This window comes from Typopeltis vanoorti, chromosome 19, assembly GCF_054136105.1.
Source record: "Typopeltis vanoorti isolate ZY-2024b chromosome 19, IOZ_Tvanoo_1.0, whole genome shotgun sequence".
In the NCBI taxonomy this organism is placed as follows: Eukaryota; Metazoa; Arthropoda; class Arachnida; order Uropygi; family Thelyphonidae; genus Typopeltis; species Typopeltis vanoorti.
In genome coordinates this window covers 104966179-104994151 of record NC_143567.1, presented here as the reverse complement: position 1 = coordinate 104994151, position 27973 = coordinate 104966179, and the positions used below count along the sequence as shown (strand labels likewise).

Genomic DNA, 27973 nt, shown 5'->3' with positions numbered 1-27973 from the left:
CAATAAAAGGCGAGTATATAAAGCTTGGACGGCACCTATGTCTTCGATATGGTCCATACTAAGGCAACTCGTGAATACCGGGGTATGTATTCCCGTATGCTCTCTGGTTAATTTACCTTACGAAAATTTCACAGTTTCTACATTCGGTTTGAAATAATAATGGTTCTATTATTCACTTGATTTATATAATTTTACATCGCCGAACTGAAGCATTAGCCTTTTATCTCTTTATTTTAGTAAATAATAATCATAAGTGTAAATTTAGGTGCTAATAAATTTTTAACGCTGGAATGAATTCAGTGGAATGGTTATTGGATTCTGAAATAATTTGAAAAGGAGGCCATGTCTTTTTACCTCCAGAGCATGTGCTGGATTATCTAATCCAATGAGTCACACGCTGTTCTCGGTGATGTGGCTTTGTGACATATCATAGATTTTACATTTAAAAAAATCAACAATAATGAAACGGTAGATGAATGCATACACAGATGCGATTTATGCCATTTTAGTCTAATGAATTGCTGTTTGGTCTAAATTACTTGAATCGTTTATAAGCACTTTTCGGTTATTAACAGCGTGCTGGATGTTACATGTTACGATTTAGTTAATTTTTGAAATCTTGGTGTAAATAATAAGCCAACTTGTAATTTATCAACAAGACTGCTGGCCTGACCATTTATGTTTCCATTTGAAGATTTGCATTTGGGAGGTCGTTGTGTGCTGTTAGAAAATCTTAGAAAGAAATCCAAAAAGTGCATAATTTCTGCTTCATCCAAGAAGAAATAAACACTTTCGGTATGTAACGAGGCATGAAAAAAGAAAATAATAAAAACGAAACCTACAGTGGGAAAGACCATTTAGCCCAGTTAAGGCAAGCGATAACTACTGAATAAGGTAAATGATAATACACATCGATATATTTTAAGCCATCAATTTTAAATTCCTAGTTAAAAAAACGCTGAAAACTATGTAAGAAGAACAAAACGAAAGGTTCAATACACTGTTTTCGTGTCACTTAATGTTTCAAATAGAATAAAGAGAAGTCTTTCTCCTCTTCTCAGTAGTTTATTGGAGTTATACGCATGGCAACATTTCAAATGCACGTTCATGTCTATCAGTAGGTGAAATATTTATTCTGCTGTTGAATTTTTACAAATTAACGATACATGAGCATTAAAATAGCAACTCTTTTTTTATGGATATTGTGGTTTAATCTGCAATATGTTGTATTAAATCATTTGAATACCATTGTTTTTGTTTGTTTGTTTTTCCCGAAACCAATACTACAAACTTAATAGAAAAGTAGTAAACATCACTTCTTTATATAAAAATGAATATAAATGTATTAAAATCAGAGTATTAGAAAGCAATTTCTCTCATAATTTCTGTTTATTACAAATACATTTTTAATTTGTATAGATTGAATATGAAATGCAGTTATTTTTTCCTTTTGTACAGATCCATATTCCATGAGAAGTGAATGCTGAAATAAAGAACATTTTCCCCACACTAATTAAAAATATTCAGGAAATCTAAAATAAGGTTTGACTAACAGAAGCAATTATTTGAACTGAAGGAAGTACTGTACTGTCAAATTAGCGCCCATCATTTCCTCTAAAAATCCTGTAAAGAAGTGAGTTAAAATTAGCAATTTTTCCAAAGAAAAAGGCAGTAAACAATTGATTTGAGAGATTAAAAACAGAGAATATTCAGAAGGAAGATAACAAATTACTGGTACTCTAATAAGAGTAAAGTTTTTAAAATGAAACTGAATGAAAAATACTTGGTGCATTGTAAAAATTTTAACAGATGTCGAATGTGCAAAACTTTTTTGAGAAACTAACAGAATTCTTCTTCAGTTGATTGAAAGAAATTTTAGCAAGCAGGAGATCATAAAACACACTTAACAAATCATCTAAATAAGTAATCGGTGATAAGTAATTTTCGTGAACAAAATATTTTATTGAACATTTATGTACTCATAATTAGTAGAGTCTCTTTGAGTGCAATACTTATAACAAATTTTAATCTGATTATCAAAGCAACCCTTAAGAATTCATTCAAATCAGAATTCTTTCCAGGGTCCATCTGAGAAACAAATTGTTTGACATCAGAAAACATATTTAAGTTTTCAAAACAATGGAGCGAAGTACTTTTCTCACTCAGCAAGTCATCAAATGGATACAAGAATACAGGCTAAGAACGACCACTGTGAAAAAATATTTTTAGAATCGGAAGAACTTAACACACACATAAGATTTCATACTAATGAAAAATCATTCGAGCGTAGTGTGTGCGGGAAGATATTTAAGAAGGCGTCACATCTTATGGTACACTTGAGAATTCATTCTAATGAAAGAGAACATCATTGTACATTTTGTCAAAAGAAATTTTCTCAGTCAGGAAATCTTAAAAGACACATAAGAATTCACAATAATCAGAAACCTTTCGAATGTACTATCTGTGATAAGAAATTTTCCGAGTCAGGTTCACTAAAAACACACTTAAGATTGCATAATAATGAAAAACCATTCAGCTGTAGTATGTGCGGGAAGATATTTAACACAGCATCATATCTTAAGCAACACTTCAGAATTCATTCTAATGAAAGACCATATACTTGTACATTCTGTCAAAAGAAATATTCTCATTTAGGAAGTCTTAAAATTCACATGAGAATTCACACTAATGAGAAACCTTTCGAATGTACTCTCTGTCTTAAGAAATTTTATGAGTCAGGTTCACTAAAAACACACTTAAGATTGCACAGTAATGAAAAACCATTCGACTGTAGTGTGTGCGGGAAGAAATTTAACACAGCATCACATCTTAAGCAACACTTCAGAATTCATTCTAATGAAAGACCATATACTGGTACATTCTGTCAAAAGAAATTTTCTCAGTCAGGAAATCTTAAAAGACACATAAGAATTCACACTAATGAGAAACCTTTCCAATGTCCAATCTGTGAAAATAAATTTTCTGTGTTAGGAACTCTTAAAAGTCTCATAAGAATTCACACTAATGAGAAACCTTTCGAATGTACTATCTGTCGTAAGAAATTTTTTGATTCAGGTTCTCTAAAAATACACTTAAGAATTCACACTAATGAGAAACCTTTCGAATGTAGTATCTGTCATAAGAAATTTTCTTATTCATGTTCTCTAAAAAAACACTTGAGATTGCACACTAATGAAAAACCATTCGACTGTAGTATGTGCGATAAGAAATTTATCACAGCATCAAATCTTAAGGGACACTTGAGAATTCATTCTAATGAATGACTGTATACTTGTACATTTTCTCAAAACAAATTTTAAGTCAGGACCTCATAAAAGATACAAGAATTCACGCTAATGAGAAACCTTTCCAGTGTCGAATCTGTGAAAAGAAATTTTCTCAATCATCTCAGCTTAAACCACACATGAGTTCCGCCATATAAACCATATAATTGAATAATCTGTGAAAAGAAATTTTCTCAATTATCTCAGCTTAAAAGACATTTAAAATTCATAACAATTACTAACCTTCGAATGTACTACCTGGAAAAAGGAAATTTCTAATTCAGGAGATTTAATTATTAAAACAGATTTAATAAACCAAACTAATGAAAGATCTTGGAAGTACAATCTGTCGTAAGAAATTTTGTTTTACAGAATATTTAAAAGAAGACTTCAGATTCATAATAATTCGACACAATTGAAATTGCATCAACTTCTTACCCCGAAAAGGTCATAAAAGACACTTAAGAACACACATTAATGAGAAGCGCTTGAAAGGTATCATCTGTAGTAAGAAACAGCCAAAAATGCATTTTGATGAGAGACTGTTCTAATGTACATCTCTGATTTTTTAGCTTAAGTTAACTTAAAAATTATTTAATTCTTATTAATCCAAAGATTTTTTTTAATTTTGAGATAAGAAAATTCAAACAATGAACACATTCTCTTAATACACGCTCTAGGATTTGCTCTTCACTTTCAATGTGACTTTTACAATTTCTTGCGGATATGATGAACAAGACAGTGAATAGTAAGAAAATAATCAGTTTCTGCGAGGTTTTCTTAGGCTTATATAATCTTTTTCAGGTCATCAATTTCGATATTACGAAAAATTTATGTGTGTTTTGTAACCAGGAATTTTGCAATATGGAATTTTGAAAATATTTGAATCTTTAAATATAACTTAAATATTAATTAATTTCATCTTTATTCTCATGGAATGAGAGGTCCTAATCCTCATACGTTATATAATGAACACTAACTCTTAGATATTCTGCTAACCTTGTCCAAATGATCTCTCTCTCTCTCTCTCTCTCTCTCTCTCTCTTTCTCTATCTATCTATCTATATATCTTTCTATCTATGTTTACTTTAAGCCGAAAGAGTTATAGCAAAGCAAAAATAAAGAATAATCATTGCTAAGTATTGTACATGATTAATATTTGTAGATCGTCAAAAATTGCAGATGATCATTTGTTCATAATTGATATCTGTACCAATTTTAATAATATGTGTGATTGACTAAACAGTGCATTATTGAATTTTTTTTTCATTTAAATGTAAAAAAAATATTGCTAAAAAGAAATAAAAAATTACATTTCAATGTTGTGTTGTTAATTTGTTTCTTAATCATAAATAATAACAATATTTAAGTCTCAGTAGTAAAGTATGAAACCTTGAAAATAGCAAAGATAAAGTAAGGATATTTATATATATATATATATATATATATATTAACACAATTATTATATTAGGTATTTTTTCCAACACAGATAAATAATTATTTTTTCTTATTTCAAATGAATATTAGCTCAGTGGTATCCTTTATTAATTTCTATGGTGCCAAATTCCAAACAATATGAAGTTCCAGACATTAAAATTTTATGTACTCTTTCCTTTAGGTTTCTAGGCTCAAGCTATGTCCCCCCCCCACGGTGGTGATTGTAAAACTCAACATGTCTTTTCACGACTAATATCCGCTAGCGACCGGCAATTTCGCATCTCTCCACATCGCATCCTAGTGGTATACCACAAGGATCGGTGCTTTGTCCATTGTTATTCAATCTCTATATTAATGATATTGGGAAGGATTTGACAACCGTCATACAGTTATTTGCTGATGATGGAAAGATAGGTATGGTAATCAGGAATGCTGCTGTTATGCAGTACTTGCAGAATGATTTGAATAGGCTGGAATTGTGGACATGGGAAAATGGGTCTGTTCAATATCAGTAAACGTAAATCGTTCACTCTGGCGTGATTAGATATCCAATGTCCTATTATTTTGGTGGGATTATGCTAGAAGAAACTGATGAAGCTATGGATCTTGGAATGTTAGTAGATGCGTAGATGAAGTTCAAGGACGTGGCAAAGATTGCAAATACATCTCAAAATATAATTACACTGCTGAAACGAACGTTCACATATAAGGAAGGGTGTTATTTTGCCTCTTTACGAGGCCTTGATAAGACCTCACTTAGACTATTGTGCGCAGGTCTTGTCTCCTGTTTCCGTTGCGATTCTGATATATTGGAGAGAGTACAAAGGAGAGTGGTGAAAATGATATCAGGATTGTGGAATACTGATTTTGAAGACATATTGAGAATTTGTAGACTGTAGACACTAGCAAACAGGAGAAAGAGGGGTGAATATGATCGAGACTTGCAGACTTCTGAAAGGATCAGACAAGATTTCAATTGATGGAATTTTTAAATTTATAGAGGGTGCAGAAAGGACAAACAGGCATCCTCGGAAGCTGAGAATGAAAGCCGCTAATGGGTTGAGGATTAGATTTTAATCTCAGAGGGTGGTACGTGAATGTAAGGGATTACAATTGGATGTTGTGAGTGCAAGCATTGTGAATAAATTCAAGAATAAGTATGAGAAGGCTGGTGTGTATAATATGTAGCCTCCCTCGATGGTTCTCTGACTGCCTGGAGGTCTCTCTTAATAATAAGAATAACACTGAATTGAAATTTTTGACTTCTTGTATGATACTCAAAGTTTTTTAACCTACCATTTCCAATTTGACTGATTTCAGAGTATCGATGTGCATTATCATTTATTTACCTTTTATAGTATTATAACTTACTGAGTTATAATACTCAGTAAGTTATAATTTGTAATTTGTACAAATTATAATACTCAGTAAGAGGATTTGTAATTTGTACAAGACCTAGGGCCATGTACAAATTACAAATCCTCTTATTATTTAAACCAAGATTTCAAGAAGGTAATTTATAAAATGTCGCATCCAGTTCGCTGTTAATAATAGAGAAGTGTTTATTAAAATTCGCGTATTTTCTATCAAATTGCAATTCAATGTACTGCATTTGTATAAATCTTATATATATATATATATATATATATATACACAGTGTGGTTCAAAATTCCATACAAACTTTGAGGGGAGTTAGAGAACATCAAAATCAACCATATTCACATAGGAAAGCACGACCAGAAACGACAGCGAAAGTGATAGGTGGCGCTGTTCGCCAGCGCTCCAGGTGAGCATTTGGGGGTTCTTCATTCAAGCTTTTGATGTCGTACAAAGAACATGCGTCGTTTCTCGAAGTCTGAGATGGCAGCATGCACCTCGTTTACCATATTATGTATCCAACTGCTATTGGATACATATTATGTATCGTAACTCGTAACTGAATAGTAATCTGTTCAGTTACGACTAATAACGATTTTTACGCTACTTACGGCCTTGTGTTATGTTTCTATCATTGTCTCCCTGTTAGTATAATACCTTCCGGTGGCGTTTCCGGTCATGCTTTCCTATGTGAATATGATTAATTTTGATGTTCTCTATCTCCCATCAAAGTTTGTACGTGGAATTTCGAACCACCGTGTATGTGTGTGTGTGTGTGTGTGTGTACTGTATACATATACTGAATATTAACATTATAGAATTACTTATATTTCCTCAGGGGCTCACTTTAGTGAGTACGGGCGTAGCAAACCCGAGGTACATGATGCTGGACCATGCCTTACTCCATGTAATATATATCTGTTATAATATCTGTAGACTGGTCCCTCCTCTTCCTCCCTTGCTTCTTTCTTTCTTCTCTTCTTGCCCCTTCCCCTGAATGCTATTAGAGTATTCGAAGGGAATCTTTTATATTTTGCTATCATTTCGTCTTGTGCTAACAGGACATTATCAAACACTGTAATCAGGCCATCAAAAGATGTTCATACCGCATCGTCCGTCGCGCGGGTTACCAAGGGACGCGTTCGGGTTTTAGGCAGAGGGACCCGTTCGAAAAATATGTTACAGTCTCCATTAGACACCACTCCTCAGCACTCTGCTAGAGGAAACTCCATCAATGGGCCCGATACCCGTTTGGGGAGGTGTTTAGGGGCAGCGCAAAAAATGGATCTGCAAAAGGACGGAAATAGCAACTACAACGGCACCAGACTCTGGCTTTAGGCAACTGAAACATCATCTCTCTGACAGGGAAGGAGTTGGAACTGGTCCAGGAAGCCTACCGGCTTGACTTAGTCGGGCTTTCTTCGACCAAGAGGAGAGGCTCTGGAACTGTCGACCTGGATAAGGGGTGGAAGCTCTGCTACTCTGGTGTGAGCCCGACAATATCTGCTCAGGTGGGTGTGGGGATACTCACAAGCTCCCAGCTGTCAGACCGTGTTGCTGAGTGGATCCCATTGAGGAGGGGGGGGCGGTATGTGTGTTAAAGCTTCAGATAAAAAACCATGATTGGACTTTGGTGCAAGCCTATGCACCTAATCTGGAGTCAGAATACTCTGCCTTCCTAGAGGAAGTGGACGCTGCTTTTGACAAGGTGGCAGACATGGAATCAGTCCTGCTAATGGGTGACTTCAATGCACATGTTGGAACAGATGACCAGACATGGAGGGGTGTGGTTGGGAGGAACGGTGCCCCTGACCTTAACTCGAATGGGTTGAAATTATTGGACTTCTGCTGTACTAACAGCTTGTCCATAATGAATACCTTCTTCCAGCACCGAGAAGTCCATAAGTATACCTTGTACAGGGATACACTAGAACAAACGTCTCTGATTGATTTCGTTATAGTCTCAGCAGACCTATTTTCCTAAGTGTTGGACATTCGTGTGAGAAGAGGGGAAGAACTGTCAACTGACTACCACCTTGTTGTGTACACTCTACGGCTTCAGAAACCAGATGCTGCCATCAACGTTGGTAAGCCTAAGCAGTTATTCCGCGTGAAATGGGAGGCATTGGAAAATGAAGCTGTGAGGAAGAAGTTTGCAGATGACATATCCTCAGGGTTCAAAGAGATTCCCAATCATACTGCAGATGTTGTGGAGGAGTGGAAGCTGTTCAGAACAACTGTCACTGCCTCTGCACTCTCATGCTGTGGCAGAAAGCGGCTCGTCGTGGCAACGGGCAGTGAGAAAAGGACACCTTGGTGGAACCAAGAACTCCAAAAAACTGCCCGGGCAAAAAAGGAGTCCTACCTAACATGGCTTAGGGTCAGGTCACCTGAGATACGTTTGCGGTATGCTGAGGCAATAAAGACAGCAAAGCAGAAGGCTTGGGAATCCTTGGAGAAAGATTAGACTCATCCTATGCAAATGCAAACAAAGTATTCTGGCAGACCATCCGCCACCTTCGAGGGAGAAAATCGTGCACAGCAAGGGCAATTAAGGCCTCTGATGGTGCACTATTAACAACCGAGAAGGATATCCTCCACAGATGGAGGGAATACTTTGAGAGTCCTTAACCCGGGTGGCCCAGCAGTTGTGGACATCCAAGAGGCGCAGATCGGTACAATGACTAGTCTCACAGTAGAAGAGGTCCATTTAGCAATAAAATCGCTAAAATCGGGGAAGGCTGCTGGCGATGATGAAATTCAGCCCGAAATGCTAAAAGCCTTAAATCGAGACAGTGTTCTCTGGCTGACTCGAGTGTGTCAGGCTGCTTGGATATCTGGGCGAGCACCAAAGCAATGGCAGACAGGCATAATAATATCAGTCTTCAAGAAGGGAGACCAGAAGGATTGCATTAACTATCGTGGAATCTCTCTGCTCAGCCTGCCTGGGAAAGTGTATGCTAGGTGCTTGGAAAGACGGTGCAGGAGCATAGTTGAGTCAAAGTTCCAGGAAGAACAATGTGGCTTTCGTCCTGGTAGAAGCACAACTGACCAAACCTTCACTTTAAGGCTAGTCTTTGAGAAATCTATGGAATATGCCAAGAATGTGTGCACATGTTTTGTGGACTTGGAGAAGGCATATGGCCGGGTTCCTCGGGATAAGCTTTGGAAGTAGTACAGGAGTATGGAGTGGATGGCCAACTATTAGCTGCCATCAAGTCTCTGAATGAATGCCCAGAGTTTGTGTCAGAGTAAACAGCACAAAGTCTGAACCTTTCACAGTCTCCATTGGCCTCCGCCAAGGGTGTGTTCTGTTACCCCTCCTTTTCATAATATTTATGGACTGGATTGATAGGCACAGCCGAGGCAGTGAGTGTGTCAGAATTGGAAAATGTAGCATGTGACGTCTGCTTTTTGCAGATGACCTAGTTCTGCTTAGCTCTTCGACAGATGACCTCCAACGGACCCTGGATAGATTTATAGCTGTTTATGCAGACGCCGGAATGAAGATCAGTGTGGCCAAAACTGAAACACTTGAGTTCTCAAGACAACCATCCCAGTGTTTCTCTACATGTAAGTGGTGTCCCATTGAGGCAGGTGGAGAAGTTTAAATACCTTGGGTCCATATTCACGAATGATGGAAAATGGGACGTAACGTTAGACACTCAAATTGGCTTAGCAAGCTCAATATTGCGGGAGCTTGGCCGTTCGGTAGTATTGAAGCGGGAGTTAAGCCAGAAGGCAAAGCTGGCTATCTTCAATACAGTCTATTTCCCCATTCTAGCCTATGGTCATGAGAGTTGGGTAATCACCGAAAGAATGCGGACACGAATCCAAGCGGCTGAAATGAGGTTCCTTCGAGGGATTGCGGGGCTGACAAAACTCGACAGAGTCAGAAGCGCTGCAATTCGGGAAACCCTCAATACTCAACCGCTGCTTCTCCGTGTTGAGAGATCACAGTTACGTAGGTACGGACACCTGGTCAGAATGCCACAAGAGAGGCTCCCTCAGCAGGCCCTCTGTGCCAAGCCAGAGGGTGGAAGGCCAAGGACTCGATGGATAGATTATATCCAAAACCTTGGACGGACGGGTTTGGGAATCCCACAAGAACACCTGAGCTTGGTGGCAGAGGATCGTGACCATTGGAAGTTCCTCTTGCATCTGTTGCTCCCACAACCTAATTAGGAAAGGTGGGCCTTGAAGATGTATGTATGTATGTATAATTAATTATGCATTACGTCTATAACCATTTACAGTTACATTGTATACACATGTGTATACTTGGAGCAGGTACAATAGTCATAGAAGTTCATTTTTTATTATGTTCATATCTTCCGAAGCCTATGTTTGGCTTGTAGGAAGATGTTTTAGTGGTATATTTAGTATATAAAATAGGGGCGTGTAAGTTCTTCGGCAATAAGAGCCACATATTATACTTTTCATACATTTTTGAATGTTCAAGAGCCGCAGAAAATATTATTTTAAAATTTTATTTATAAATAGTAAAAAATACAACTATATAGTAGTCTTACTCACCAAAGAAAATATGTTTCATCTCATCTCGTTGAAAGCTTTGATTAAGTCTTCATTTTTACAGTTAATAGTTTAAAATCTGGGTGGATGACAAGCTGTTCTAAGAAGCTCAGTGAGATGGCTTTTAGTGAGAATAGCACGATGTTTTGACTTGACAAATTTCATTGCGGAGAAGAGAGAATCACAGCAGTAAGTTGTCTCAAAAACATGGAGTATGAAAAGAAGCCAGTTTTCTGAAGATTAGGATGTTTTGCATCTGGGATTGGTTTACAAAAGTCAATTACAAATGAACTTTTATGTACTAGCTTCAAACCCACATCATCCTGCAGTTCAACAAGCTCTGTCTCTATTGAAGCATCATCTGCGGTAATAGGTGCAACAACAGGATATTCATCGTTGATGACATCAATTACAAAAGGATTCACGAGAAATTCAAAATATGGCTTTAATTTTTTTAGTTTCTCAAACCTATTCTCAAAATCATTATAAAGTGTTTCCATGTTTCCTTCATATTGATTCAGTTCACTGTGTTTACTTTCAGCATCAGAGAAAGCAGTAATTCTTAATTTAAAGTTCGGAAAGTGCTCAAATTTCTTTCTTGCAAAGATCTCTTCGAAAAACCTTTATTTTTTCTGAAAACTGATATTGGGCAAGTTCTGTAATAACTTTGTTCAAGTGCCAGATTTAAATATTAGAGTTGTTGCATTACATCTGTAAAAATATTAGATCCTGTATCCATCCATGATCTTCTAGTTGTGGGTATTTCGTTTATTTTATTTTTTTCATCAAAGCTATGATTGGTTCAGAGAGCAACAAACTTATTCAAAAGATTGGTAGTTGATAGCCATTTTACAATACAGTAGAATGAAAGATCACTTGGTTTTTCTTCAAGCTCCAGCTCCTCAATAAAATTTCTAAATTCACAGTGTGTTTTTGCACTTGTCCGAATGAAATTCACAACTTGAAAAACTCAATATGACATTGTTGAACTTGAAGTGCTTGCTTACTAAATGCTCAAGGCGAATGATACAATGGATAAAGAAACATTCAGGATAGTTGATATGATGTGTCAATTTCCCAACTAGGCCAGTATTTTGACCTATCACAGCTGGCGCTCCGCCTGTTGCAATGCTAACAAGTTTATGCAATGGTAGTCGAGCATTTCATAAAGCTTTTAAGTGCATTTTTGATGTCAATAGCTGTTGTGGTTTCGTTTAAGCTTATCAAGTCTAAGAATTCTTCTTTTGCATTTCCAGTGTTTGTAACATAGCGAACACATATAGCTAGCAGAGGGATATCTTGAATGTCTGTAGATTCATCCAATGCTAAGCTGTAAGCAACGCAGATTTTCAGATCACTCTGCAGTGAACCTACTATTGTAGAACTAATTTAAGAAATACGTCTCACAACAGTGCGGCTGGAGATAGGAATTTCTTCTACGTTTAGTGTTCTCTGGAACGAGAATTGCAATCACATCACTAATATTCTTTTTTTACAAATTCTCCATGAATGTAAGGTAGTTTACTTCGAGCAATATTCCAAGCTATAACCAAACTAGCTTCAGTAGTCAAATCACTTTGCTTACAGAGGGAAAAGCTATTTTGTTGAGTTACTAAATCATATTTCAAATGTTTTATCTTGTTTTTTCGGACTTCTGATTCAGGAGGAAATTCAGATGCAAACATTTTATTATTACATTCATGATGACTTGAAATTACTGGCTTTAAAGTGGCTTTGGTTGTATCACAGATAAGACACAGATCCTTTTCAACCTTAACAGTAAAAGCAAAATCGTCCACCCATTGTTGGTTAAACACTCTTTTCTCTAATAAAGTTAGTTTAATCATTATCCAAGCGTAAGCACACAAAGTTTGCGCCTGAAGTATGCTCAGCACTGAGGCGAATCGTGGTAAAGGTAGACCACGTTCTCATCAATCCTTGTCTTAGTATCTCCCATAATGCAAAGCATATCTCCCTGGGGACATGTGTAATGCTATGCCTTAAGGCAGGGTCGGCGAACTGCGGCTCGCGAGCCACATGCGGCTCTTTGGGTACGTACATGTGACTCTGAAGTAAAATTGAAAATGAAAATAAAACTATCATAGCTTCATATATAAAATTTTTAAAGGATTTTATTCACATAATGGAGATTTCATTTGTTTTATAGGTATCGGGAAACTTCATGTCACTAAGATGCGCAATGTCAGGAAGGGGAAAGCTAGCGTGAAGGGGGGGATATACAAAGGGAGTGCAGGGGACGGTTGAGCACGTGGTAGGCAGGGCAGCCAAACAAAGTGACTAATTAGGATTAGGTTTTAGGGTGCCTCCACATCTGAGGTCATTTGCAGAGCAACAAAGTGACTAATAAGTGAGAGCACGGGCGCCCTCTACTGGGCAAGTGAACGCTGGCAATGGTGAAATATGAAAGCGGTGACCGTGTTGCTTTGATGTTTCTGCAAACTAGTATTCTCTTTTGGCTGGGTGCATTCAGAAACTGCACTAAGGTGATATAGGCAACCTGGTAATTATTATTATTATTATTCTTATAAAGGGAATTATTTTATATATGTGTGTGTGTGTGTGTGTTAAAGATACCAAGGTATTTTAACGTTTATTATAACCAAGGTAAAATACTTTCTACATATATATATATATAGGGTGTTTTCAACATGGCTACGAAGAAAAAACTAAGAAAAACAACAGTGAGAATCGTGACTTTAAAACTAAATGGACGGAATCTTCCTCGTTTATCTCGAACTCACATGGCCTTCCAACCTGTCTTATTTGCCAAGAAAAACTGGCGCACAACAAAAAGTCAAATTTGAGAGACACTTCAAGACAAGACATGCCACATTTGCCAGAAAATATCCTGTCGGTGACACAAGAAAGGGAGCAGTAGAAGAACTTCAGAAAAATGTTGAAAAATCCAGTTGTATATTTAATTATTGGAGATATACAAAGGGGGGGATATACAAAGGGAGTGCAGGGGACGGTTGAGCACGTGGTAGGCAGGGCAGCCAAACAAAGTGACTAATTAGGATTAGGTTTTAGGGTGCCTCCACATCTGAGGTCATTTGCAGAGCAACAAAGTGACTAATAAGTGAGAGCACGGGCGCCCTCTACTGGGCAAGTGAACGCTGGCAATGGTGAAATATGAAAGCGGTGACCGTGTTGCTTTGATGTTTCTGCGAACTAGTATTCTCTTTTGGCTGGGTGCATTCAGAAACTGCACTAAGGTGATATAGGCAACCTGGTAATTATTATTATTATTATTCTTATAAAGGGAATTATTTTATATATGTGTGTGTGTGTGTGTTAAAGATACCAAGGTATTTTAACGTTTATTATAACCAAGGTAAAATACTTTCTACATATATATATATATAGGGTGTTTTCAACATGGCTACGAAGAAAAAACTAAGAAAAACAACAGTGAGAATCGTGACTTTAAAACTAAATGGACGGAATCTTCCTCGTTTATCTCGAACTCACATGGCCTTCCAACCTGTCTTATTTGCCAAGAAAAACTGGCGCACAACAAAAAGTCAAATTTGAGAGACACTTCAAGACAAGACATGCCACATTTGCCAGAAAATATCCTGTCGGTGACACAAGAAAGGGAGCAGTAGAAGAACTTCAGAAAAATGTTGAAAAATCCAGTTGTATATTTAATTATTGGAGAGTGTCTGCCAGTGATGTTAATATTGAATGCTTGGGTCAGGGGATCGCTAAGAGAGGAAAACCATTCACAGATAGTTAATACATAAAATGTTATTTTGTTAATGCATCTGAAGAACGTTTTCGGGATTTCAAAAACAAAGCAGAGATTTTAAATAAAATTAAAAACATATGGTTATCTGCCAAAACAGTAACAGATAGGATAGTTATAATGTCCACAAATGTGACCAACCAACAAGTCGAAGACGTTAAAGTAGCTTCAGCTTTATCAATTGCGGTAGATGAGTCTTGCAACATCAAGGACACAGCCCAATTTTCCCTTTTTGAGCTGTATGTATCATGTGAGTGTCAAAGAGAAGAACTGCGATTATTGCCACTCAAGGCCCAAACGCATGGAGAGGACATTGCAAATGCCATTCTTCAATGGATGTAAAAAATCATATCCCACTCAATAAAATTGTGTCAATTGCAACAAATGGTGCAAAAGTATGACGGGAGCAAAAAAGGGTTTTGTTTCAATTTTAAAAGGAAAAATTAATCATGAAGTGATTACTTTCTATTGTATATTCCATAGGAAGCCCTTTGTGCACAAACATTTACAGAAGAAATTGGTAAAATTATGGAATTGGTAGTTAAGATTACCAACACAATTATAGCAAGGGGACTTAACCATCGACAATTTAGAACGAGTTGCTAAGTGAAATGGAGTGCGAATATTGAGATCTTCTCCAGTACAACAGGGTTCGATGGCTTTTCAGAGGCGACATGTTAAAGCGTTTCGCATCTTGCATAAATGAGATCAAACTATTCTTCGACAACAACAAGGATGTTCGATATCAAGAATTAAAAGAAGATCAGTGTTGCAAAAAGTGTAGTTTATGGTGGACGTTACATCACAACCGTATCAGCTCAATCGTAAATTACAAGGCAAGGGAAAAACTGCTTTTTCAATGCTAGAGAAAATTATTTCGTTAGGAAAAGAAATGGATTCGGTTCGCTGAAGATTTAGAGAGGGGAACTTTTCATTTCCCCAAACTTGTCTCAATATCGCCGAGAAAACAATGACCTCATTAACAAAGATTATTTCAAGACGGCAGTTTTAAACATGAGAGAATATTTTCTTCAAAGGTTTCAGAAATTCAGAAATAATAAAGCGACTCTAACTTTTATTACAAATCCTCTTAATGCCAATGTGAAGAAATTAAATTTTTCTCCGTTTGATATTGACACGGCTGGTTTTGAAATACAATTGCTGGATTTGACAAGCAAAGAACTTATGGAGCTCCAAATCTGTACGTGTTGGTACTGAAATAGTAGAACGGGAAAAAGAAAAATGCAGTCTGATTTCACAGCACAAGCAGACTGTTTTAAAATAACTACTACAGAAGGCAGACTCAATGATTTTCAATACTTAGAATAGTCTTTGGACTCATCATGAGTTGAAAAAATTTGCATTTGGTGTTCTCAATATCTTTGGGTCTACATATTTATGTGAGCAATCGTTTTCTAACATGAATTTCATTAAATATAAATTGAGGAGCCAAATTAATGATTCCAACTTGGAATCGTGTTAAATTAAAAACGAATAGTTACAAACCGCACATACAGAAACTTTTTAAGGAAATTCAAGCTCATTGCTCTTACTGATTAAAACCAATGAGAGCAAATTTTTCTGTGATTTTTTCTTCATTTAATAAAGATATAATTAATATTATAATTTGTTGTATATTACTATAAATTTACTATAATTTTTATTTAAATTTTCCTTATTTATAAAACTATACTCATGGCTCTCGAGAGATAGGTTTGGCTCTTCTGTCTAAAAAGTTTGCCGACCCTTGCTTAAGGGAAGGGCCACTACCAAGACAAATTTCGACTTTAATCGAAGTCTCGTCAGTGGGGGCCTGATCCAGAAGTGGTCATACCAAGGTGGAAGCAATGGACAAGTCATATTTGCCAATACGAGTTGCCAAAAGGTGTCTCGCCTTATTAATAAATAACTCTGGATTTAGACAAAGATGTTGGAAGTATTTTTTTTCCCACTTGGTTAGAATATAAAAATTTAGTTTAATCCTTTATCCAAATGTAAGCAAACAAAGTTTGCACCTGAAGTATCTTCTGGGCTCAGGCAACTCGTGCTAATGGTGGACTAAGCTCTCAGCATTCCTTGTCTTAGTATCTCCCATAACACAAAGTATATTTCCACCATGTAAAATGCTATGCATTAAGGGAAGGGCCACTACCCAGGCCAGTTTCAACTTTTATTGAAACCTTTATTTTCAACCTTTAAAACAAACAAACAAACAAACAAACATTCCAACATCTTTCTCTAAATCCAAAGTAACTCAATAAGAAGGTGAGACATCTTTTGGCAACTCGTATAGGTAAATGTGACTTCTCCATTGCTTCCATCTTGGTATCACCACTGCTGGGTCTGACTCCCACTGACGAGAACTCAATAAAGTTCGAAAACGGTCTGGGTAGTGGGCCTTCCCTTAATGCCTAGCATTATACATTATACACAAAGAGATGTGCTTTGCATTATGTGAGATACTAAGACAAGCAGTGATGAGAGCTTGTACCACCTTTACCACGAGTTGCCTCAGTCCTGAAGATATTTCAAGCGCAAAATTTGTTTGCTTACACTTGCATAAAGGATTAAACTAAATTTATTACAATCTAACAAGTGGGAAAAAAAAACCCTCCAACACTCTGTTTTCTTTTTCGTATTTCTGTAGCTCATTTAAACAAGGGTTTTATAACTTTCACTAAAATCAATCTTAAATATTTATTAATCAGAAGAATACTTATTTAAATAACACTATGCTAGTTATGGTTCTCTGCCACCACAAGGGCATAACTTGTGTGTACTGCATGAAAAGCGATGATGCAGAGTTCAAGCAACGGAGGCGTTAGATCACTTATAGAACTAAGTTTGGCGGAAGCGACACATGCCATCAAATGCCAAAACACTTTTTTAACAAACAAATACAATAATAAATTCCACATTAACAACCGTTTTTGACCAGCACCACTTAAAAGATAAACATTTGAAGTTTCAAAATAATTGTTTCTCACTTATTTTTAGCATTTATGAAATAAAATATTCTAATATTGATACATATTATACTACTAGAGATTATTAATATAAAAGTTTAGGGAAAATGGCAATGAAAATCAATAATTTCTCAGGAACCGCAGTTTGCCTACGTTTGGTATATAATTAAACTAATAGTTTTATATTACGAGTAGATACCAGTGGGCTTATCTGTTTAATACTCTTATTAGAAATATTGTAATCAAACTGCAGGCCTGAGTATTTTAGGTTTGCAACTTCCTTGAGTTTTGTGCAAAGACAGTTTTTTTTTTTTTTACTTTGGGCGATGGAGTATGGCATTTCAAAGATATGTGTGAGATATCAATAACAATCTGAGCATTTCTCACTATTATCAATTGAAATTTGTTTGTCTATTACGATAGGATTGCGCATGGCCACTCAGTGAAACTATTGTAGTATGTTTGTAAATGTTGCAAGTCTAATGATCGGTCTTTTTGTATTAATATGAGTAGATTATCATCTGCATACTGGTGGAAGCAATACAAAACTCGACTGTATAGCGGTAGGTTGGAGAGATCGTTTACAAAAATATTGAAAAGACAAAGTGATTGTATTGCCCAATGCGGAATTCGACAAGAACTCTTGGTTCTGTTGCTGTAGGCTGGATTTATTTTAGTAATATCGGTTCTGTTTTTCAGAAAGTCTTCAAAGCAGTTATGCAGTTTTCCGCTAATGTCTTCCGTTTCGAGTTTTATTAAAAGGATTGCGTGTTATGTAGTGACAAAAGCTTTAGAAAACTCAAGAGCAAGTGCCAATACGAAGTGGTTTCTGTCAAGGAATGAGTTTATAATATGACGAAGATCTTTCATTAAGATCCTTTATTTTTACGAAATTTGTATTGAGTGATGAATATTATATCGAATTTCTCTAGATATATGAATATTTTTTCATATAGAGTTCTTTCAATGATTTTTCGCTTAATGATAGCGAAGATATTGAGTAGTATACCGGCCATTAGTGACCAGATCAAGATAAGATAAGAAATCGTGACGTGATTGGTTGTTCATTTGATGTTGTTCAATTGCACTGTTTGAATGATGAGACGGCCATTGCCGAATGCCTTTAGGACTTCACGAAGGTACTCGTGCTCTGCCGTGTTGAAAGCTTTCTTCTGATCAAGGCTGTCGAGTGCTAGGGCTTCATTTTGGCTGTTTGCGATGTGGATGAGATCTCTTATTAAGTGGAGGTTATCATGTATTGTTCTCCCAGGAACAGAATAAGTTTGCTGTAGGAAAACAACTTCAGGCAGTGCTGACTTTAGTCGGTTTGCAACAACTTTAGAAATTATTTTGCAATCTGTATTGATTAGTGAGAATGGACGCCAGTTTCGTATATCTGTGTAGTCTCCTTTCTTTGATATCAATCGTGCTACTGAGTTGTGACAGATTCTTGGAGCCCATTTAGGTAGCAGTGTTTTAAGTAGAAGTGGTCCGAGTTGATTCCAGAAGACTTGGAAAAACTCTGTTGTGAGACCATCAAGGCCGGGAGATTTATTCTTTGGCAAGGATGTGCATGCAATTTTTTTTTCCTATAGAGTGATTGGGTTCTCTAAGTGATTCCGATCTGTTGCAGAGATTCTTTTTGTTTCTTTCAGTATTTCGCGAATGGCGTGAAGCGATGTTCCTGTAGAGCTGTATCATTCTTGTAGTACGATTTCAAAAGTGATTTTACTTGGATCTTCTCTGTTGCTGTCATCTTGAAATCTAATAGCGGAGATGCAGTTTGCTACCTGGTATTTTTTTTTCCAAAAGAGAAAAAATATTTTGTGGGTGCATCTGAGAAATGTAATTGTGTATGTCGCGTTCTAAATAGGGCACCCTTTGCGGATACTTGTAAGTGTGTTTGCATGGCTTGGAGGGTTGGATTATATTCAGGGCTTTCTTCTGGTAGATACTGCAGCTGTTCTTCGAGTTGTTGGATGTTAATGTTTCTCTGTTGACTCTTCTGGTGACTGTAGATCTGGTGGGGCCACCATGTTTTCATTGGTTCTGTATTCCCCTTCAAGTGAGTGAGGTTAGTTATTAAAGACTGAGTGTTTGTTATGTATTCTGGATCTTTCAGGAGGGTATTGTTGAAGATCCAATAGGCACTTCCTGGCTTGGATGCTTCCAAAGATAATGAAAGTTGCAGCTTAATGAAGCAATGATATGAGATGTAAGAAGGAATGTGTGAGATGTGTTTAACTAGTTGCTGTGATTGCTGACCTCCATGTGTAGGACTTCTTATCTGTATGTTGATGCCGAAAGATGTCAATGAATTCATTATTGTTTATCGGTGTTTGAATTTGGTTTATTAATGAGCTACGATGTTCAGTACATTGAAGTCTGTCTTTTTCTGGGTCAAGAGTGCAGTTAAATTCTCCAGCTATTATTATATGTTCTTGGTCAATACTAGAAAGATGGTTTTGAACGAAATCCAAGATTTGTGATGACAGAACATCCTGCTGTGGTATGTAGATATTGAAAACATGCAGGGCATTATGATTGGGTGTGTTTATGTGACCATACATGGTGGCATATCCTGATACTTCTGCAATCACTTTAAGTTTGTAGGGGGATTGATGATGTACCACCTACGCTAACCCCTGCTCCATGGTGTTGTTGGATTGCAGAGTGATGTAGGTCATAAGGCCACTCTGCCTATTTTCTAGATAAATTGGATGAGGAGTTGATATTTGTTTCTTGAAGAAATATTAGATCTATATGGTATTTCTGTACCCGGTCAAGGACTAATCTATTGCATAAAGCAGAGGTACATTCTCTTGCATTGAGAGAAAAAAGGCTCAACGACATTATGTTTATGAAAGTTTGATTGTAAGTTGAATTTAATATTGGTCCTGGTATTATGCTTGTAGCCCATTAATTAGGTAGTAGATTCGCTTGCTCCCGTTTACCTCCTCTCTGCTCTTTTTACATTTCAAATTCGAGCGTGGATTCTGAAGTTGAGATATTAGTTCTGGGATTTTTGTGGTGTATTTAAGGGCTACAGTTAATTTGTGAGGAGAGCATCTCACTTTCTGTATGAAGAATGATAGCTGCTTCATAGTTAAGGGACTCTCGGTGTGGGACAGTTGTTCCCCCTCAGCTTCCTCTTCTTCTAAGTCGTCATGTAGAAGTACAGTTTCCTCATCGTCTGGAAACTCTGTTTCTCCTTGACTGGCTGCAAGTGATGAAAGGCCATTTTGAGGAGTTTCTGCTATCGGATGAGGTTTTGAATTAGTGGGAAGCTGGGTTGGTGATTCTGGTTGTTGTGTCCGGGGATTGCTTTTAATTAGTTCGTCCTGGTCATCTCTGTTGGGAGGGTCCGTGTTTTCGTGCTGTGAGACTTCGTTATCAGAGCCCTCGCTCTCATTACTCGGCAGGCGTTCAAGAGCGACATGAACATTGTGTTTTCCTGTTCGGGGTTTTCGTTGCTCTGAAATTCGTGATGGGGAGAGAATTTTTGGTTTACTTTTTCCTATGCCTTGATTTTTTCATGTACGATGCTGTTCTGTTCAACCGGTTTGCTATTCTACGCTGGGATGTTTGTTGATGAACTGTTGGTAATATAGGGACATTGTTTCCTAATGCGACCTTCATGACAGAAGAAGCACTGTGATGAGAAGGATAAGTAGAAAGTGTAGGTGATTCCATTTATTTCCGTGTTGATTACTTTTGGAAGGTTATGTAATGCGTCGTTGTTTGGAAAGTGCATTAATGCTTGTCTTCAGAAGCTTTTAACATGGGAAAATTCGGGCTACTTCGAGATATACAGGAAATACTAGTCATGGTGATGGGCAATAGATGGCGTTGGTTATAATGATGATAGTGACCTTTCCGTGTAGTTGGTGGATTAATTGGTAGACAAGGAGAGTGGAGAGTAGGTGTCCTCCCTAGATGAGTTTTGGGACTGCTTGGAGGCGTCACAAAATAATAATAAATTAAAACTATCTTTCTGATCATCTGATATAACAGAAATATCTCCTACAGAATAAAATCCCTTCTTGGAGAAATTAGGCAAACGACAGAAAACAAATAAAACACTAAAAGAAATACTCGACATACACACAAACAAGAAATAAAAGATGAATTAGTCACTTTCAAAGAATTTTGAAAATTTTATAATGAAAGCTTGTAAGAAGTCCTAAGCTTAGTGAAAGAAATGAAACAAAAGAAAAATTAATTACGGAAATACAAACACAGCAGAAGAAAAGTTAACCGTGCACACATCGTAATCTATCTCTCTCCGCATCAGGCTATAAAATATTAATCAAAGTTAATTAAGCAATTTATCATTAAAATTATAAATTAGTTCTAGAAAGTCCTGTATATGTTGAATGATTATCTAACACCACACTACAGAAATGGGGAGTATTTTTCCAGGAAAGAAAAACAAGACAAGCTACAAATACCTATGGCTCGAATACTCAAAAATATACATAAAGGAAAATTGATACACCAGGAATAATGCCAATAACTAACGAAAATGATCATGGAAAACTGTAAAAATATTCCTTGCTTTTCAATACGAAAATTCTTCAAAATTCTTCAAACGACGAAATTGATCATATCAAAGAACACTCAGTAAACCACATTATATTTGATGTATTTGATAATTGTGAAAAGGAATTCATGTATTCAAATGGATATACCATGCTATTAATGTATGTAGCGTTAAAAAAATAATTGCAATTATTTCAGGTATATCGCAACGAACACGTCAGTTATATACACACTATAACGTTAACAGTAATTACCCTAACTGACAAGGAGCTTCCACCGGACAACATAAACAATAACTCAACGTTCAGTTTTGGTCCTGAATGAAGAAAAGCTGGTGCAATTGATGTTTGCATTAAACAAAAAGACACAGTTCTTTAGCTAAAAGGAAAATTTTAGACAGCCGAAATGATTTACCTAAATTTAGAGAACTGAATCTTTTGAACGGACCCAGATTAATACAGGATTCCATTTATAGGCCGTCAAATAAAAATCCTAAATTATTCTTAGAGGAACTAGAAATCTGTCTAATAAACATAAACAAGAACTTTAACCCCCCCCCCCCCCAACCTGCGCCATGACATCTCTAGATGTCCAGCTAAATCTGGATACAATTCTGTAACACCCGCTAAATAACATGGATAAGAACTTCAATTTGGTCTCACTATTTCATGCAACTCGGCCGGTAGGCAGGAGATACAAATATTAACATTCTAAATACCGAATCAGTAAACTACCTTTTTTTTTATATAATGTCATTGTCGATTTACTCAAATTTTAGGGAATTACTGATGTTTTAAAGATATACAGGAAGAATTATTCTCCCTATATATATTCTTCATATATCTGTCTTTAAAACATCAGTAATACCATTATACCATTTAATAATAACATCCGAAGATAAAAATGGGAATTTTTTCTGAAAAAATGCCAATGTTAAACATCTCAGCACATCTCACTACACAAAACAGGAAATTCCGAAGAAATTAACAACAGACCAATATCTTCGCTATCAGGAAGCTAAAAATCGTGGAAAGAACTCTGTGTGAAAAAATATTCATATATCTAGAGAAATTCGATATAATACTCATCACACAATGCAAATTTCGTAAAAATAAAGGATCTTATTGAAAGATCTTCGTCATTTTATAAACTCATTCCTTGACAGAAACCACTTCGTATTGGCACTTGCTCTTGAGTTTTCTAAAGCTTTTATCACTACATAACACGCAATCCTTTTAATAAAACTCGAAACGGAAGACATTAGCAGAAAACTGCATAACTGCTTTGAAGACTTTCTGAAAAACAGAACCGATATTACTAAAATAAATCCTGCCTACAGCAACAGAACCGAGAGTTCTTGTCGTATTCCGCATTGGGCAATACAATCACTTTATCTTTTCAATATTTTTTAAACGATCTGTCCAACCTACCGCTATACTGTCGAGTTTTATATTGCTTCTACCAGTATGCAGATGATAATCTACTCATATTAATACAAAAAGACCGATCAGTAGACTTGCAACATTTACAAACATACTACAACAGTTTCACTGAGTGGCTCATGCGCAATCCTATCGTAGTAGACAAACAAATTTCAATTGATAATAGTGAGAAATGCTCAGATAGTTATTGATATCTCACACATATCTTTGAAATGCCATACTCCATCGCCCAAAGTAATAATAATAATAATAATAATAATAAAAATAATAATAATAAAAAAACCTGTCTTTCCACAAAACTCAAGGAAGTTGCAAACCTAAAATACTCAGGCCTGCAGTTTGATTACAATATTTCTAATAAGAGTATTAAACAGATAAGCCCACTGGTATCTACTCGTAATATAAAACTATTAGTAGTCTAATTATATATCAAAGGTAGGCAAACTGCGGTTCTTGAGAAAATATTGATTTTCATTGCCATTTTCCCTAAACTTTTATATTAATAATCTCTAGTAGTATAGTATGTACCAATATTAGAATATTTTATTTCATAAATGTTATAAAGATAAGTAAGAAACAATTATTTTGAAACTTCAAATGTTTAGCTTTTAAGTGGTACTGGTCAAAAACGGTTGTTACGTGGAATTTATTATCGTATTTGTTTGTTAAAAAAGTGTTTCGACATTTAATGGCATGTGTCGCTCCCGCCAAACTTAGTTCTATAAGTGATCCAACGCCTCCGTTGCCTGAACTCTGCATCATCGCTTTTCATGCAGTACACACAAGTTATGCCCTTGTAGTGGCAGGGAAACATAATTAGTATCGTGTTATTTAAATAAGTATTTCTCTGATTAATAAACACTTAAAATTGCTTTTAGTGAAAGTTATAAAGCCCTTGTTTAAAATGACTGAGCAACAGAAATGCGACCAAGAAAAGAGAGTGTTGGAAGTTTTTTTTTTTTTCCAACTTGGTTAGATTATAATAAATTTAGTTTAATCCTTTATCTAAGCGTAAGCAAACAAATTTTGCGCTTGAAGTATCTTCAGGACTGAGGGAACTCGTAGTAAAGGTGGTACAAGCTCTCATCACTGCTTGTCTTAGTATCTCACATAATGCAAAGAACATCTCCTTGTGTATAATGTATAATGCTATGCATTAAGGGAAGGCCCACTACCCAGACCGTTTTCGAACTTTATTGAGTTCTCGTCAGTGGGAGTCAGACCCAGCAGTGGTGATACCAAGGTGGAAGCAATGGAGAAGTCACATTTACCTATACGAGTTGCCAAAAGATGTCTCACCTTATTATTAAATTACTTTGGATTTAGAGAAAGGTGTTGGAATATTTTTATTTATTTATTTTTTTTTAAAGGTCGAAAATAAAGGTTTCAATAAAAGTTGAAACCGGCCTGGGTAGTGGCCCTTCCCTTAATGCATAGCATTTTACATGTCCGCAAGGAAATGTACTTTGTGTTATGGGAGATACTAAGACAAGGAATGCTGAGAGCTTAGTCCACATTAGCAGGAGTTGCCTGAGCCCAGAAGATACTTCAGGCCAAACTTTGTTTGCTTACATTTGGATAAAGGATTAAACTAAATTTATTATATTCTAACCAAGTGGGAAAAAATACTTCCAACATCTTTGTCTAAATCCGGAGTTATTTATTAATAAGGCGAGATACCTTTTGGCAACTCGTATAGGTAAATATGACTTGTCCATTGCTTCCACCTTGGTATGACCACTTCTGGATCAGGCCCCCACTCACGAGACCTCAATTAATGTCGAAACTGGTCTTGGTATTTGCCCTTCCCTTAAGCAGGGGTCGGCAAACTTGAGACAGAAGAGCCAAACCTGTCCTCACAATAATTTAAAAATTATTCGAGAGCCATAAGTATATTTTTAAAAATAAGGAAAATTTAAAGAATTATTATAGTAAATGTATAGAAATATATAACAAGGTATTATATTAATTATATCTTTATTAAATTAAGAAAAAAAATCACACAAAAATTGCTCTCATGGGTTTTAATTAGTGAGAGCAATGAGCTTGCATTTCCTTAGAAAGTTTCTGTATGTCCGGTTTGTAACTAGCCGTTTTTAATTTAAGGCACGATTCAAAGTTGGAATCAGTAATTTGGCTCCTCAATTTATATTTAATGAAATTCATGTTAGAAAACGATTGCTCACATAAATATGTAGACCAGAAGATACTGAGAATGCCAAATGCAAATTTTTTCAACTCATGATATGAGTCCCGAAGACTATTCCAAGTATTGAAAATCATTGTGTCTGCTTTCTGTAGTTCTTTTAAAACCGTTTGCTTGCGCTGTGAAATCAGACTGCATTTTTCTTTTTTCCATTCTGCTATTTCAGTACCAAGACGTACAGATTTGGAGCTCCATAAGTCTTTGCTTGTCAAGTCCAGCAATTGTATTTCAAAACTAGCCGTGTCAATATCAAACGGAGAAAAATTTAATTTATTCACATTGGCATTAAGAGGATTTGTAATAAACGTTAGAGTCGCTTTATTATTTCTGAATTCCTGAAACCTTTGAAGAAAAGATTCTCTCATGTTTAAAACTGCTGTCTTGAAATAATCTTTGTTAATGAGGTCATTGTTTTCTCGGCGATATTGAGACAAGTTTGGGAAATGAAAAGTTCCCCTCTCTAAATCTTTAGCGAACAGAATCAATTTCTTTTCAAACAAAATAACTTTCTCTAGCATTGAAAAAGCAGTTTTTCCCTTGCCTTGTAATTTACGATTGAGCTGATTCGGTTGTGATGTAACGTGCACCATAAACTACACTTTTTGCAACACTGATCTTCTTTTAATTCTGGATATCGAACATCCTTGTTGTCGAGGAATAGTTTGATCTCATTTATGCAAGATGCGAAACGCTTGAACATGTCGCCTCTGGAAAGCCATCGAATCCTGTTGTACTACTGGAGAAGATTTGAATACTCGCTGTCCATTTCACTTAGCAACTCTTTAAATTGTCGATGGTTAAGTCCCCTTGCTATAATGGTGTTGGTAATCTTAACTACCAATTCCATAATTTTACCAATTTCTTCTGTAAATTTTTGTGCACAAAGGGCTTCCTGAGGTGTATGCAATAGAAAGTAATCACTTCATGATTAATTTTTCCTTTTAAAATTGAAACAAAACCCTTTTTGGCTCCCGTCATACTTTCTGCACCATTAGTTGCAATTGGCACAATTTTTTATTGAGTGGGATATGATTTTTTTCCATGCATTCAAGGACGGCATTTGCTGTCCTCTCCACACGCGTTTGCCCCTTGAGTGGCAATAATCCCAGAAGTGCTTCTCTCGGATCCTCAGATGATACATACCGCTCAAAAAGGGAAACTTGGGCTGTATCCTTGATGTTGCAAGACTCATCTACTGCAGTTGATAAAGCTGAAGCTAATTTAACATCTTCGACTTGTTGGTTGGTCACATTTGTGGACATTATTACTATCCTATCTGCTACTGTTTTGGCAGATAACGGTATGTGTTTAATTTTATTTAAAATCTGCTTTGTTTTTGAAATTCCGAAAAAGTTCTTCAGATGCATTAACAAAATAATATTTTATTTATTAACCATCTGTGAATGGATTTCCTCTCTTAGCGATCCCCTGACCCAAGCTTGTAATATTAACATCATTGGCAGACTCTCTCCAATAATTAAATACACAACTGGATTTTTCAACATTTTTCTGAAGTTCTTCAACTGCTCTCTTTCTTGTGTCACCGAGAGGATATTTTCTGGCAAATGTGGCTTGTCTTGTCTTGAAGTGTCTCTCCAAATTTGACTTTTTGTTGCGCGCCAGTTTTTCTTGGCAAATAACACAGGTTGGAAGGCCATGTGAGTTCGAGATAAACGAGGAAGATTCCGTCCATTCAGTTTTAAAGTCACGATTCTCATCTGTTGTTTTTTTTAGTTTTTACTTCGTAGCATGTTGAAAAGCACCCTGAACAATATATTTTATTTAAAACGTTATATAAATACATTATATAAAAAGAACTAAGTGATAATTTAAAATAATAAATGACAATAATTCGAAAATTCGATGAGATGAAACATATTCTTCTTTGGTGAGTAGGACTATTATATAGTTGTATTTTTTATTATTTATAAATACAGTTTTAAAATAATATCCTCTGCAGCTCTTGAACATTGAAAAATGTATGACAAGTAAAATATGTGGCTCTTATTGCCGAAGTACTTGCCCACCCCTATTTTATATACTAAAAATACCACTAAAACATCTTCCTACAAGTCAAACATAGGCTTCGGAAAATATGAACATAATGAAAAATGAACTACTATGATATGGTGCCTACTCCAAGTCTACACATGTATATATAATGTAACTGTAAATGGTTATAGACGTAATGCCTAAGTAATTCTATAATATTAATATACAGTATATGTATACAGTACACACACACACACACACACACACACACACACACACACACACACACACACACACACACACACACACACACACACACACACACACACACACACACACACACACACACACACACACACACACACACACAGGGTAGTTCGAAATTCCACGTACAAACTTTCAGGGGAGGTAGAGAACATCAAAAT

General features: G+C 36.1%; 1 protein-coding gene across 2 annotated transcripts in view; it reads left to right on the top strand.

Moving 5' to 3' along the window:
• The window catches only part of LOC150096425 (uncharacterized), a 77631-nt gene extending 73027 nt beyond the window's left edge, over positions 1-4604 (top strand). For both annotated transcript variants that reach the window (XM_090409327.1, XM_090409328.1), the window contains one exon: positions 1459-4604. In XM_090409327.1, the coding sequence (XP_090265453.1) occupies positions 2178-3284 (1107 nt within the window). In that variant the 5' untranslated portion in view covers positions 1459-2177 and the 3' untranslated portion in view covers positions 3285-4604. The remainder of the gene's footprint in view (positions 1-1458) is intronic.
• Positions 4605-27973: the final 23369 nt, after the last annotated feature.